This window comes from Artibeus jamaicensis, unplaced genomic scaffold (genome assembly GCF_021234435.1).
Source record: "Artibeus jamaicensis isolate MK-2021 breed Jamaican fruit bat unplaced genomic scaffold, CSHL_Jam_final contig_1998, whole genome shotgun sequence".
Classification (NCBI taxonomy): Eukaryota; Metazoa; Chordata; class Mammalia; order Chiroptera; family Phyllostomidae; genus Artibeus; species Artibeus jamaicensis.
In genome coordinates, this window is record NW_026521407.1 from 10254835 (window position 1) to 10270064 (window position 15230).

The window sequence follows — 15230 nt, forward strand, 5'->3', positions numbered from 1 at the left end:
ATTCATGCATGTTGGAAAAACATGTTTAATCTTATTTGTGGAATAACTACCATGTAGCAGTCTCTTATCTACTACTGGAAATAAAGTCTTGTAAGATATATCTCTTCTCAAAGAGTGGGCATTAGTAAGCTCACCAGAATATAACTTGGGTATATGTGTGTTTCCCTACACACTCATCCTGAAAGATTTACACACACACACCCTCAGACCATTAGCAGTGGTCATCTCTGGGACAATGAAGGACGTGAAGGGAATGAGATATTAAGGGGAGCTTTCAATGTTTAGCTTATGTTCTTTGAACCCTTTATTGAAATGCACTTATATAGCTCGTTAATAAAAATATTGAGAAAGAATTTATGGAAGTCACAGTTTTTCTTTGTAGTAATTGGAGAAATTGTGGGTTTTGAGCCTTTGTCCTTTTCTTCTAGGCAGGAATACCAATGGGACCAGTGCCAGCAGCAGGAATGCCTTACCTGGGACAAGCGCCATTCCTGGGGATGCGTCCTCCAGGCCCACAATACACTCCAGACATGCAGAAGCAGTTTGCCGAAGAGCAGCAGTAAGGGACCATGGGATTCAAGGATAAGAAACACAATAGCCATTATTTTAAACATTTCAAATGTTCTCTAATGCAAATTCAAAGTCTAAATAGTCATGTTGCCTTTAACACTCTTCAAAATACTTTTACTATAAGTTTAAAGCCAGAAGGGACCTTAGAGATTCTCTCATTCAACCCTCTAATTGTACATCTGGGGAAAGTGAGGTCCAGAGAAATGAAGCCACTTGTGAGTCCAGGTTACACAGTTACAAGCAAAGCCTGGACTCAAAGGCAGGCCTCTTGACTCCCAGACAGTTGCTCTTTCTCCCATATGACATGCTTTCCCAAGAGGAAGTTTCTTTTTTATATGCAGAGCAAAAGTGCTTTTATTTTGTCTGCTTCCTTATCTGTTTTTTGAGGTTGCTTTTGAATGCAAAAGATTGTTTTCCCTTGCAAATTAGACAAGAAATTCATGTCTTAGGTAAGTCATTTTTTAGACTCATAGACAGTGCCCAGCACAAATAACACCCCTTTTTTATTACAAACTCTTTTATTGCAAAATCATAAGCATGTAATTCTGTAACATAACTATCACACTTGAGCATACCATATGACATTTTAGATGAAGTGTTCAAATTAAAATTATAAATTATTACACCCATATTATTACCCTACCACCCACACTCAAGCAGGCGTTACTTCTGCCAGACCCTATATTTTTGAAGTTAATATAGTGGGGAAATAGGACTGTCATAAAGAAACTAGATATAATTAGCAGAGAAGTTTTTAGTTCTAGAAATATGATATTATTGAAATTGTTGGTAGAAATATTAATGTGACACAGTTGATAATCCTTGAAGCTTTACTAGAATGTTTTTCCTCCAGAAAACGATTTGAACAGCAGCAAAAGCTCTTAGAAGAAGAAAGAAAAAGGCGTCAGTTTGAAGAACAGAAACAAAAGCTCAGACTTCTGAGTAGTGTGAAACCCAAGGTAAAATATTCCGCCACCCTCCACCACAGCACACACACTCCTGCATGTGCCTCTTCTCACTCATCCAGTAGATTTTGTCATTTAGCAGCCAAACTGAGGCTGTGGTTGGTTCATTTTAGTTTACCAAAATCCAAAAGTAAACGGTTTTCCTTCTCCTATAAAAGACACTGTATCGTTGAGGGAACAAGCTATCATCGAGTCTTCTCAACTCTCTTTTACTAGCATTGGAATGTTTGTAGTCTTGTCTAGGGAAGCATTAATACAGAATATTAATGTATTAACATAATATGACAGCTGCATCCTAAGATATTTATAAATGGGCCTTTTAATATTTTTATGTTCTATAAAAATATTCTGTAGACTCTATAGTATACAGAATGTCATGTTATGCCTTTGTTTTATGCACTAAGTGTTTTTCTGATTTGAAGAATTCACTATCAGAGGTATGTGGTAGCCCTGGCTGGTGTGGGTCAGTGGATTGAGTGCTGGCCAGTGAACCAAAAGGTCGCCAGTTCCATTCCTGGTCAGGGCACATGCCTGGGTTGTGGGCCAGGTCCTCAGTTAGGGGCATGCGAGAAGCAACCAGTCTATGTATCCCTAGCACGTCGATGTTTCCCTCCCTCTGTTTCTCTCCTTTCCTTCCCCTCTCTAAAAAATAAATAAATCTTAAAAAAAAAGATGTGGTAAAACATTGGGAACAGACTAATATCTATACTTTTAATTTGGGAGTATTTAGAAGTGAGAGATAAGTGCAGAAATATGAATATGTTTCTTGTCTCTTAGACAGGAGAGAAGAGCAGAGATGATGCTTTGGAAGCCATAAAAGGAAACTTAGATGGGTTTTCCAGAGATGCTAAGATGCACCCTACTCCAGCATCACACCCTAAGAAACCAGGTATTTTAAGTTAAAGGTTTTCTTTTGTTGGAAGGTGATTTATGTTCCATGTGTGTTTAATTGGCCATTGTATGTGTGAAGAGCCAGTGCTGACCTCTTCCTTCAAGCTAAGTACAGATTTGGACGTCTTAAAGTTTATAGTGGGTTAACAGTTCTGATCTGGATAACTGTCTTGGGAGGAGAAAAACTTCTTTGTCTTCTAGAAAATGCTAGTATGTCAAGTTCACTTGGAACTCTTCTATGTATATGAGTGTGTTAACAGTAGTAAAATCCATTTAGTCAAAGCAAATGTCATAAAGGCATTTATTATTTTATTCTCATTGTTTTAAAGGAATTTTGCTTTTTATGAGCTAATTCAGATTTTATTTAATTTGATTAAACTTAGAAATTTTTTAAATGCCCCCTTTAAAAAAGTCATGGGTTTAAAAATGCTCCTCATGAAATTTTAGTTTCTTTAATACATTTATTTGTAGTTTTTATTACAATTTATCATCAGATAATCAAAAAAAGTGCCTATTTAGAGTAGGGTAAAGGGATAGTTTTTTTGCATGTGTTTTGAACATTTAACAATTGAAATGAGTCTTACCTTTATATGTAACTTAACATACCCTTTTTAAGTTTGATACTTAATATTCTCAACTGATTTCAAGAATAACATACCATTAATAGATGAACAGCTTTCATAAATCATTCAACCAGTCAAGTACTATTTCCTGCTGGCATATATTATATTGATAAATTTTATCTTAAATCCTTATATAGTTCCATTTATAGGAGATGTCAGGAGAGAATACTCCAATATTGTCACAGTAACCAGTTTTCAACTTTCGGGGGCAGCTTTGGCTCTGTCCTATTAATTTTACCTGTTACTCAGGTGAAATTATATACTCAGATTATATACTCAGATTATCGTTTCAAAAATATGCCCCAAAGTAAAGTATACACAGATTGAAAAGAAAATGGATATTAGCAATCAGGTTGAGTCCAGAAAACGTATCTTAAAAGTGAAAATTATAAGCTGGTCAAGAAGTAATGTAAGAATAGATATTAGAATGCTAAAACTGGACCCGATGTGGAACAAAGGAGAAGGCGGCAGAGAGGATTGGTAATTTTTAGGTCTAACATTGTTCTACCCATATTGAATGCCTTTTTTAGGCAACCTGGTGTCGTTTAACAACCTCACTGTGAAATAATAAATTGGCGATTTGATACTCAAATAATCTTGTGAGTTCAGTCAACATGCGTGCAGTTAGCTGTTTCTAGTTAACTGCCTCATGCTTAGCCAGCAAAGGATTTTTCTGGAGCAAGCCCAGGGAATTTTTAGAGCTTCTTCAGTTAGAGTCTTAAACTTAGGCCTAAAGTGTATAGAGTTTCCAGTCTTTTTTTTTTTACCACCAAAGGCATCTTTACATTTGCCCCCACAGACTAAATATTGACTATACAAACTGTATTGACCATAAAATGTTTCTACTTTTTATTAATCATATATAGAACTGCAAGAATTTATAAGCCAAAATATATACCACATAGAATTCACATAATTCCCATAAAATAAAGAAACATTGGTTTAGCTTTTGCAGCCATATTACTAATAAATAGGTCCATTAAAAAATGGAGTCATTCTCCATTTTCCATTACTACTTCTTTACACCTAAATTGAAAACTTATGTGTCATACATTTCTTTCTTACTGGCATAATGAAATTTAATCATCAGAGTCTGTTTCTGTTCAAAATGTCTTTGGCAGCATTTGGTAGCTTTTCTTATTTCTGGTGTGTATTAGTTTGAAAGAATATTATCCAGGTAAATAGATCACTTGAGTTTCAAAAGTAATCATCACTTCAATGTAAATTATTGGTGGTCTCAGGGGAAAAAATTAGTACTAACTTAATAAAAGAAGGAAAGAAATTTTGAGTTTTATATTTTTCTGGTTTTGAACAAAATGCAAAATAACTATAAAACCTTTTTAAAAAGACAAAAGATATGTATGAATAGACAGAGTACTTTGCATTGGTTGTGTAAGTCCATTTGACTCTCGTCACGTTATTTCCTGTTCACCTGCACTATTCATATTTCGATATATTCTTTTGGAATTGTGCTACACCTTAATTTCTTTCTCTCTATGGTTTTCATTTCTGTGTGTTTCATTGCCACTTTCCATTTTGCAGATTATCCCACATCATCTCATTCTAAAACTGTCTCCCCATCACCTGCCTTTCTTGATGAAGAAGAATTCAGTGACTTTATGCAGGGGCCTGTTGAAGTTCCCACATGTGGGCCTTCTTCCACTTCCCAGCCTTTTCAGTCTTTCCATCCCACCACCCCACTTGGCCAGTTGCACACACAGAAGGCTGGAGCACAGCCTCTCCCTCCAGGTCAGATTCTAGTGTCTTTTGCCTTACATGGTGTCCCTGGACAAATTCCTTATTTCCCTACTGCTTCAGCCTTATACAATGTACAGAGAGCAGGTAACTCCTAGAATATTAATGAAAGTATTCCTAAGATAATCTAGGCTTATTTATTTCTCTTATATACATTGAATAATACAGTGATGTTGACAAAGAAGCACGTACCTGAATATATGCGTACTATTGAAATTCACCAAAATAAGAAACTAGATTTTTAAACTTTGAGTGCCTTACTTTTCAGAAAAGTGATTGAAAACTTTTGCTTCTAAATTAGATATTATTTAAGCCACCTTAGAATTTTAAAAAGAAACAGATTTCTTCAGAAGATTACTCTTATTTGGGAAAAATCACTAATACCATTTTCATAAAAGAAATGAGCCAAGGAAAGCCGCTTTAGAAAGTGCTCTCTCTAGTTCAGATTCTTCATTTATTATCAGTTTGTCCTCAGATGAATCTTTAAACACTTCTGTACCTCATTTTTATCACTGTGAAGTAATGGGGTTGGGGCAGGTGGCAAGATACCATGCCATGAGACATGAGTAGTGCCGAGAGGGATCTCAGCTGATGCGCACTTACTACAAGCCTTTTCAGTCAACAGAGGTAGAAACAGCCCCAAAGATGACGTTGCTGGCCAGGGGTATCACCAGTAATTAGTGTGAGTGTCCACATCTTGTGTAGCCACCAGATTTCTAAGGTAGTACTTCTTCCACTATACCATTCTACCTGCTGTCTCACTGCATTCTTGAGAATCAAAGTAGGTAATGATGTTTAAGTTCTTTAAAATCTCTAAGTCTCTGAAGTCCTGTACACATGTGTAGTGACTGAGGGTGTTCCCTTTAGAATCTGGGGTGGAAATGGGTGATTGAAAAAATTGGAAATTTGCAGTTATATACAAATAATCCTTCATGCTATTTGTTTAGGCCCTTCTTTGGAGGAGAAGCTCTTAGTATCTTGTGATATAAGTACATCTGGGCAGGAACAACTTAAGTTAAATACTTCTGAAGTTGGGCACAGAGCCCAAGGTCCAGGTTCCAGTAAGAACCATCCCCGTTTTACAGCCACTGTCAGGGGTGCTGTAGATGGACGTGTAAGTGGCACCGCTACTGCAGAGGCAGAAAAGACTTCAGAACAAAACCTGCCTGTTGAAGAGAGTGGTGAGCTCATGAAATATTCAGCAAAAAGTTTATTTAACCAAATGCCGCTCAAATGCTAACACCTTAAGCGTTAATCTTAAAATGAATGCTGCTTGATTTTGCTAATCAGAATTTTGCTTAAAACATATTTAATGCATTCCTTTCTCCAATTAACCCCTATGAGTTTGCTCTGAATTCTTTCAATAAACTGTTATTCCTTTTAAAAATTTTTGATAGTTTTTAAAATCAGAATCATTCTTGAAATTTATTTTATAAAAACTCTTTTTTTCCCCCTCTTGCACTTTGTCTTCTTCCATAAAGGTTGACAAGTTTAAATTTAACTGGAAAAGTCACCAATGAGAATATAGTTTTGCTTCTCAGAAGTAAATCTGAGACACTACTCTCTAAAAGTTTGTGACTTGTTCTGAACTCAGCTTGCAGAGATGAATTAGAATGTGGGCAGCCTAGGAGGTAAATTTTGCAGGATATTTCACTGGACAAAATAAAAAACAAAAATCCTATATATCTGAGGCAGCGGTGTCATAATCAGGTAAAAAGAAATCAGATGTAAAGATATATTAAAAGCTGTTAAGTCAAGTCTGGTTAACTACATTTTTTTTTACTATGTAATTTTTAAACCACTGATTATTTTATTTTTTCTTTTAATTTGTAATACATGTGAAGTGGTGAAAGCCTCATATGATTCAGAATGTTGATTTGGTACATCTTCGGGGGTTTTTTTTAGTAGACTCTTTAGGACTTAGTAATGTATAGGAGTTGTTTAGAAACCAAATATTTTAATTGTATTGGTGACTTTTTTTTGGTGTCTCCAGCCTGTGCTCTTTTTATAAAATACTATGACTCAGTGTGCTTCCCGCATCTCCTAAATGGACCATTATATACTCGAGATAATGTTCCTTATTTTCCTGTAGGTGTGGCTGTATTTCCCTCACAGGATCCTGTTCAGCCCAGAATGCCTCCGTGGATTTGCAATGAGAGTTTGGTTCCAGGTAATAAAAGCTTTGTCCAAGATCCCCATCTGGACATTTTGCTTTAAATGTTGTAAATGTAGTTGTAACTACTATCATAGTTATAAAATACACAGAAGGAATTGTAACTTTCCTTGTTTATTTTTTTTCTGAAAGAGTGCAGAAAATTAGATAGATCTAGTGTTTCTTAATGCTTCCTCATCTATGAAATAACTGTATAAGTGAAGGGGAAATGTTTTGCTTTAATGTTTATTGACCTACCATATACTTTTATTTCTAAAAATTTTTATCATGCTTTAAAAGACATCAAATATTTTTACAGATTATTAACTTATCAAGAGTATCACTAATATATGTGATGCAATTTTCTGAACTCTTGGTGATTAGTTTATATTTTTAAAATATTCCTATGACTTTTTTGTCATGTGATAGTATATGAAATAAAAGACCAGGTAGCAGATCTTCTTCTACACTAGCAGATGATGGTCACTTTTTTCTTTAAGTATGTTATTACTGCTGAGCCCAAAAAATTTACCATGGTGTACATTTTGTGATAGTGTTCAGCCGATACAAAGAAAAAGTCTGTTTAAGACCTGCTTGATGGGCACAGAATAATGACTATTACAACAGAATATGTTCATCAGTCTTAATAAATTGTAAGGTTACATTTGCTGTACTTTGCCAGCCCCTTGTAAACTAAAGGTAACTTTTCATCAGATCTTCAGTTTTCTAGATTGTTTATAGACTAAAGTCATTCCACATTTGATTAAATAAAACTCATGCAAGATCCCTATAGCTGAACTTCTTTCTGAAAGAAGCCGGTCATGTCTACTTTACATCATAATCACATAATCACAAATTGAAAGGCTAATTTACCAAATCAGTATGGGACTTTAGTTGTACAGGAAAACAATAGGTTTCCTTCCACCTGCCCATGAGACAGTTTGCATCTTTTCTTCTTCCTCTCTGTCTTCAAGCCAAACAAAATTTGGATCTTGTGTATTTTGGAGTTCTGTCCATTTTCTGCCAGCTTGTTGGGTTTTTTTTCTTTCTTTTTCTCCCAAACATATGTGTACATAGAATTTCCTCACCAAAATATGTGTTGTCATGACCAGGCTGTTACCCTGCAATCCATATTTAAATCATAGGTGTAAAGTTTTTGCTTTAAACATTTTCCTCTACCGTTCCCCTGCCCACTTTCAGCCCCCAAACTCCTCTAACAAGAGTTGTCAGATTCAGCAAATAAGCATACGGAACATCCAGTAAAATTGAATTTTAAATTAACGGCAAAAAATTGTTTAGTATAAGTATATTCCATGCAGTATTGGCATCCTGTATGTTTTATGGCAACCTTGTCTCTGACAGCCTTTCTCACTTTGTCCTTTCGGAACTCCATTTTATTATGAGAACTCTCCCCTTTTTCTGCTTCCTCGCCTTAACTGAAACCGAATTTTTCTCTGAAGGCTCTGTTTTCATAGCACCTTACCCAGTGATGTTTCCTCTCCCAGGCGTCAGGGCAGGAAAGAGGTGGTACTTGTATAATTCGCACTTGTATAATTCTTGCCTCCAACTGCTGTTTTCAAACTATTACCACCATCATTACTCTACAGATTCTTTTTTAAACTCCAAAGATGTACCACCTACATCTTACTGTTTTTACTGTCTTCCACTAATTGTGAGACTTCATCTTACCCTTAGTCTCAAATCTTTCATCTTTAGGACCCAGCTCCAACCTCTCTTTTAAGTACCAGACCCCAATTGTCTGCTAGATATTTGCACGGGAATATCTTGACAGCAGTTCACACTCTGACGTGGTTTTGGTTCTATTAAAGCTGTTCGACTTAAGATTATTCACAGATAAGCAACAATGACAAAAAAGATTAATCATTTGAAATATATTTATGTTTCTAATCTGGTCTTTCCTTTAATAGATGCCTATAAGAAAATCTTGGAAACCACAATGACTCCAACTGGAATTGATACTGCAAAACTGTATCCCATTCTGATGTCATCTGGACTTCCCAGGGAAACTCTTGGACAGATATGGGCCTTAGCTAATCGAACCACACCCGGCAAACTTACTAAAGAAGAACTTTATACTGTTCTTGCCATGATAGCAGTAACACAGGTAGACATAATTTCTTAAGTTACATCAAATAACTTTTCAGTATAAGTTGGAAGAATATTAATCCTTTGTGATTATAACCTCATAGAAGTCCTTGTTCATTGAAATGTAGGATATTTTCAAGGTATAGTACTTCAAAAATGTATAGTTTATATGAAGCACTAGCAAAATATTTTTTTAAAGATTGTTTAATACATTAAAATCCTCTGGCCTGATTATATATCCCTTCTGAACTTGAAAGTTAGTTAGTAATAGATGAAGTTACTCTCCGTCCTTTTAAGTCCTTATTTAAAACTCCTTAGAGCCCTGGCTGGGTGGCTTAGTTGATTGGAATGTCATCCCACACACCAAAAGGTCGCCGGTTCAATTCTCAGTCAGGGCCCACACCTAGGTTGTGGGATTGATCCCCGGTTGGGATGTGTACGGGAGGCAACTAATTGAAGTTTCTCTCCCTCTCTCTTTCCCTCTCTACTCCCTCCCTCTGTAAAGTCAATAAGCATAGAGTGTACTTAAGTGAGGCTAAAAACTAATAATAAAATTCCTTAGATATAAAGTATTCTCCATCTGATACTAATTTCTCATATATTATAAAACAATTTATAATATATGTAATCATGGTTTGGTTATAATAAATTATCCAAACTTGTCAGAGTATAAAAATGTCAGAATTGATGTGTATTGGCCATTTCTTTGCTAAATATTAGGTTTGCATTAACCTTGTAACTTATTTTCTTGTATCAAATTAATGAGTTGGGAGAGTTAACAGTGGAATTATACCAAGGCTACAGATTTTACATTTTGGTCTGTCTTTGCCAGATTTAGGTTGTATGTGGTTTGCAATCCTCTAAAATGTTTTCATTTTCCTTCTGTATAGAGGGGTGTTCCTGCCATAAGTCCTGATGCTTTAAACCAGTTCCCAGCAGCTCCCGTTCCAACTTTAAGTGGCTTTCCTATGACTTTACCTACTGCAGTGAGTCAGCCAACTGGGATGCCTTCAGGCCCTGCAGGCTCCATGCCCCTCAACCTTGGACAGCCAGTCATGGGCATTAACCTTGTTGGACCAGTGGGGGGAGCTGCAGCCCAGGCTTCCGGTGGCTTCATGCCAACTTACCCTGCAAATCAGGTAAATGGAGAAGCTGCATATTCCAAATAATCCCTAAAAGTGAAGCTGGGCAACTTTTTCCCCAGAGATATACTGAGAAGCCCTGGCTGGTGTGGCTTAGTGGATTGAGCACTGGCCTGCAAACCAAAGGTTCACTGGTTCAATTCCCAGTCAGGGCACATGCCTGGGTTGCGGTCCCAGTCCCCAGTGGGGGGGGTACGAGAGGGGCATCCTACACACTGATGTTTCTCCCTTTCCTTTTCTCCCTCCGTTCCCCTCTGTCTAAAATAAATAAATACAATCTTTTAAAAGAAAGAGATACAGAGAGGACTGCGGGATTATGATGGACTCTGGAGGTAAAAATTAAACAGTATTAAAACAATACAAAATTTAATTTTTCATTATTTAAAAATCATGAAACAATTTGTTAAGCCCTAAGATACTTGAATTTTGGCTAAAAGTCCAAAAATTTACTATAGTTCTTTATAGTAAATACATTTTAAACATCCAGCATAATAAGGTTAAATAAATTCTTAGGCCGTATCTCTTGAGGAAGCTGTTAAACCTGAAATTAAGGTACTTCAGTTTATTTTTCATTTCTCAGATTAGCAAACATTTTTAAAAACATAATATTTAGTGTTAGTGATGATGTAGGGAAAAGAGTTTATTGGTACAGCCTTTTTGAAGGCAGGAATAGCTATCAAAATTCTGTATCTTTTGACCTAGCAGTCATGCTGTTAAGAATCTGTCGCACAGAAATTAGCAAAGATACAAAAGGATATTTGCTATAGCATTGTTTGTTAACATAAAAATGTTAGCTATATAGCTATATGGCATTTAGCTATATAGGAATAGCTAAATGTCCATCAGGAAAAGAAAGGTTGTATAAATTTTTACTCATCCATACAGTGGTAAATGAATCATGAAAAGGAATGAGATAGATCTATATATACTGCATTGAAAAGATGTCTATGTCATTTAATTACATTTTAAAGTGGATAATGATATAAGTTCATTTTTCTATAAAGCAAATGAACTGTTAGCAGTACTCACTCCCAGAGCATGGGATTGGGACTCAGTTTTCACTGTATGGTGATGGGTTATAACAAGCTTGTATCACTTTTTAAATTTATAGACATGTGTAAAATGTTTTTTAAAGATGAGAAGTTCTCAGTAATCTATTAAATGACTTAGCTACTTAAAAAATGTAGCAGTTAGCTTTTCAAATCAGTCTTTTACCATGTGTACATCAGAGTATCTAAAAATGTAAGATAGGATTCCTGCCTTAATTAAGTCTTTGAGTTGATTTTATCTAAAGGGTGTTCTTCTAAAATTAAGTAGTCGTACCTAAATGTAGGATTTAAAAAAGTCTTTGAGATGGACAATGGGAGATTTGTTATTTACTATTTTATCAATTTCATGCTTTCTATTTAAACGGCCTCTTAAACCTAGGTGGTAAAACCAGAAGAAGATGACTTCCAAGATTTTCAAGATGCTTCTAAGCCAGGATCCCTTGATGACTCATTCAGTGATTTCCAGGAGTTGTCTGCTTCTTCGAAAACAAGTAATTCCCAGCATGGAAACAGGTACAAAAGAGTTGAATATAGTTAACACTGTATGTAGTAATTGAGGAAGAGACATCCCCAATGAGAAGCCTAAATGTAAGAGAATTAAGACTCTTTACTCTCATGGTTTTCCTGATTAATCCCTCTTTATTCATAGTTTTACTCTTCAGACTTTTGTCTGCATTGTCCTTGTTAAATGTCAACTCCTACCAGTTCCTGCCAGTGCACACCTGCTTGCCAGTATTTTCTTTGCCTGTGCTAAACCTGATGTATTAGAGCAGAGTGTGCCTGTGCAGTGATGACTTCAAGTTCTTGTGTTAGATCCAGGTCTTCAACTGTTAAAAGGTTTTTAGACTAGAGCACATAATTTGATATTTTTGCAATAAGTGTACTATTGATTTTCCATAGAAATCATAATTCAGAAGACCAAATATGATTATTCACATTTCTCCTATATTTGAGATCAGTGACTTTTAGGCCTTCATATTTCTGTTTGCTTGCGCAGACAGTGGCACAAGTGTTTCTCTGATGTTTTATGTACCAGCTTAACTTTTAGGTACAGTAACTAATTCGGTGCGTTCTCCGTACCATTTCAACATAAAAAAAAAAAAAAGATACTTCTTTTGCAGAGTGGAACATACCAGAATTTAATTAAGCAATATGAATTACTTCAGGTTTTTTGGAACTTGTTTTTGTCAGGATACATGTTCCATTTCTCTTATGTTCCTATTTGTGCAAATCCATTCATCTTTTCTGTTTTAACGAACTGATTACCTCTTAGTCAATACTTCTTGTGTATACACTGTACCAAGAACAGAGGGCTAGGCATTATAGAGAATTACAAATTAGGGAAAAAATTATTCTGATTTTAAAATATATCAAATAGGAGGGGTAGGAAAAAAAGAATATGTCAAACAAATGTAAATGACACAGAAAAAAACATATGAGGGGGGTGTGACTTTAAACTACTGGGATTTCCAAGCCCTCTATACCAGCATACATAATATTAACCTGATAGACACAGAAAAATACTTCGTTCTCATATCTCTTCCTTGGAACAGAATGTTCTACTATCTAGAACATATCTGAATGGCCCAAGGCATCTCAAATCATGTGCAAAAAATTAAATTCATTAATTTTCTGCTTAAATAAAAATTTATTAATTCATCATTTCCTTTCTTAGTGAATCATGTCACCGTGTCCAGTCACCAAGTCAGACACATGTTATTTGACTTCTTTCTCTCTTCTTTACCACCATCAACTCTGCCACCTCTGCCTGGCATGGAAGAGGCCATGTGTGGCTTTGCTCCCGCCCCTCTCTCAACCGCTGCCATTCGCCCGCAGCTTGTCCTCCAGTCATGCCAAAATGACTTCAAACTCACCGTGCTCTTTCAAGCTTATAGCCTTTTACATTATGTTTTCTTCAGTCTGAAATTCTTTCTATAGTTAATTCCAGTTCAATTTCAAAAATAGGTTTAATACAGGAAGTTTTTACTAGCCCCTCTGAATCAGTCCCCACCTCCAAGATGAGTTAAGGGCCTCTCCCTCTCTCCTGTTAAGATACCTTATGAGTACTGTGCCCTAATTACTGGGTTACCTGACTGTTTTCCTCACTAGGCTGTAAGTACCCAAACACAATCTTTTGTGCCTACATATGTAGTACTTAGCCCATTATATGTACTTAATAAAGGTTTGTTGGATGATTATATTGTAGTATGAAAATTATAAGCTGAAGTAATCAAATGGGTGGTTCATTCCTCTGGGGGAAAAACTCTCAGCACATGAAATTAAAATTGGGGTATAAAAAGTCTTAAGATGCTGGCCAGACCTGAGCCATATGGGATGTCAGCAGATTTGTGTGGCACTGTCTCCCCATCATAGTTTACTTTCATACACAGCCAGCCTTTGCAGACTTTTCTCACTCAGTTCTGACTTGACTACTTCCATGCTTTCGTTGCATGAAAACATTTTGCTCCTGTCTTAAGAATCCATGATCATTGTTTACTTACCCATTCAGCAGCATTTACTTAGTATCTGCTATTTGCCAGATATTGAAGTGGGCACTAGAAATACAGAAGCAAAAAACACAATTCCTGCTCTCAAAAAGCTCAGTATTGTTTTTTTCAATTCTCACCCAAGGACATGTTTATTTGGTTTTTGGTTGGTTTTTTAGAGAGAGGAAGAAGGTGGGGAGGGTGCCTTCCATGCACACCCCCAAACATGGATTGAGTCTATAACCTAGGAATGTGCCCTGATCAGGAATTGAACCTACAACCATTTGATTTATGAGATGATGCTCCTACCAGCTGAGCCAACCAGCCAGGGTGAAACTTAGTTCTATCTGGGTATTTATATTATGTGGTAAAACTCTCTTAGAATTGGTCTTTAACTGTGTGTGCATATATAATGAATTCCCTAGTTTTATGATAGTGTGTATTCCATATTGTGAGTTTATTTTAAAAGGATATTTGTTACATCACAATATGAATAGCTAAGCCTAGGTGAGACCACTTTGGGTGGTATTTTTAAGCAAAAAATGGACGTTATTTGTCGGAGAACATGAAAAGTAAAGCAAATTGTTGGAAGTAGGCTGGATTGGAGAGTATTTTTAGTCTGGGAAAAAATGACATTATTAAGGGTGGCACCAACTGTGGGAAGTCTTATGATTTGTGATGTAATCTCTAAAGCATTTTAGAACATACACATGGCATGGTGAAAGTGATTCTTGCTACTGTGTGTGGGATAAATTCAGCTGCCATCATGATAATCCTGTTGTGAGACGGTGAGGTGCTCTGGGCTTAGAGTTGTAGGTACTGAAAAGGGTGTATCCGAGGAATCCGTTGGAGCCAGTGTTGAACTGGATGTCAAAGTCAAAGGAGAAATAGTACTTACACCAGCATGAAAAGGGATCTAGAAGACAGCAACATCATTCACTTATCCATTCAGAAAATGCTTGAGTGTGTCAGGCATTGGGGAAGAAGCCTTGGAAAATAAATGAGGCCCACATGGGGCACTGAAGACAGGATAGGATTAAGGTGTAGGAGTTTTGAGTTGCTTAGGGTTTTTTTTTTTTTTTCTTTTTAAATGGGTGTATTTAGCAGGAATAATTATAAAGCACAAATGGATTCACTAGAGAAAAAGGAAAATCCTTTTTTCATAGCCAAATTCTATATAGTCTTATCTTTCAGTATAAGGAAGGTTTTTAAATTTTTTAAAACAATATGCCTCTCACTGAGTACCCAAGTATTACAGAATAGAAATAACTATTCTTATGTTTAGAACAAATAACTACTTTTTATAACTAGCATAAACATTTCCATGGTGATACAGTTTGTTTTGTTAAATAAAACATTCAGAAAACAAACCAGAATGAGTTATTTGTAATGTGTGTAAAATCCCAGTCTGAGTCATAGGTTTTTTTTAATGGAACTGTTTTATTGCATTCAGTCAACAAAATCTTCTTTTTTTCCTCCAATTCTGAAAAT

The 15230-nt window shown here is 36.0% G+C and overlaps 1 protein-coding gene across 16 annotated transcripts in view; it reads left to right on the forward strand.

Moving 5' to 3' along the window:
- SYNRG (synergin gamma) overlaps positions 1-15230 on the forward strand; it is a 74614-nt gene that overhangs the window by 18815 nt on the left and 40569 nt on the right. For 6 of the 16 annotated variants that reach the window (XM_053654823.1, XM_053654833.1, XM_037163589.2 and 3 more), the window contains 9 exons: positions 429-559; positions 1424-1529; positions 2313-2424; positions 4592-4798; positions 5752-5985; positions 6897-6974; positions 8885-9081; positions 9953-10201; positions 11633-11766. In XM_053654823.1, coding sequence (XP_053510798.1) covers positions 429-559; positions 1424-1529; positions 2313-2424; positions 4592-4798; positions 5752-5985; positions 6897-6974; positions 8885-9081; positions 9953-10201; positions 11633-11766 — 1448 coding nt within the window. The remainder of the gene's footprint in view (positions 1-428; positions 560-1423; positions 1530-2312; positions 2425-4591; positions 4799-5751; positions 5986-6896; positions 6975-8884; positions 9082-9952; positions 10202-11632; positions 11767-15230) is intronic. The other 10 variants (XM_037163597.2, XM_037163598.2, XM_037163599.2 and 7 more) reach the window with 7 other exon arrangements.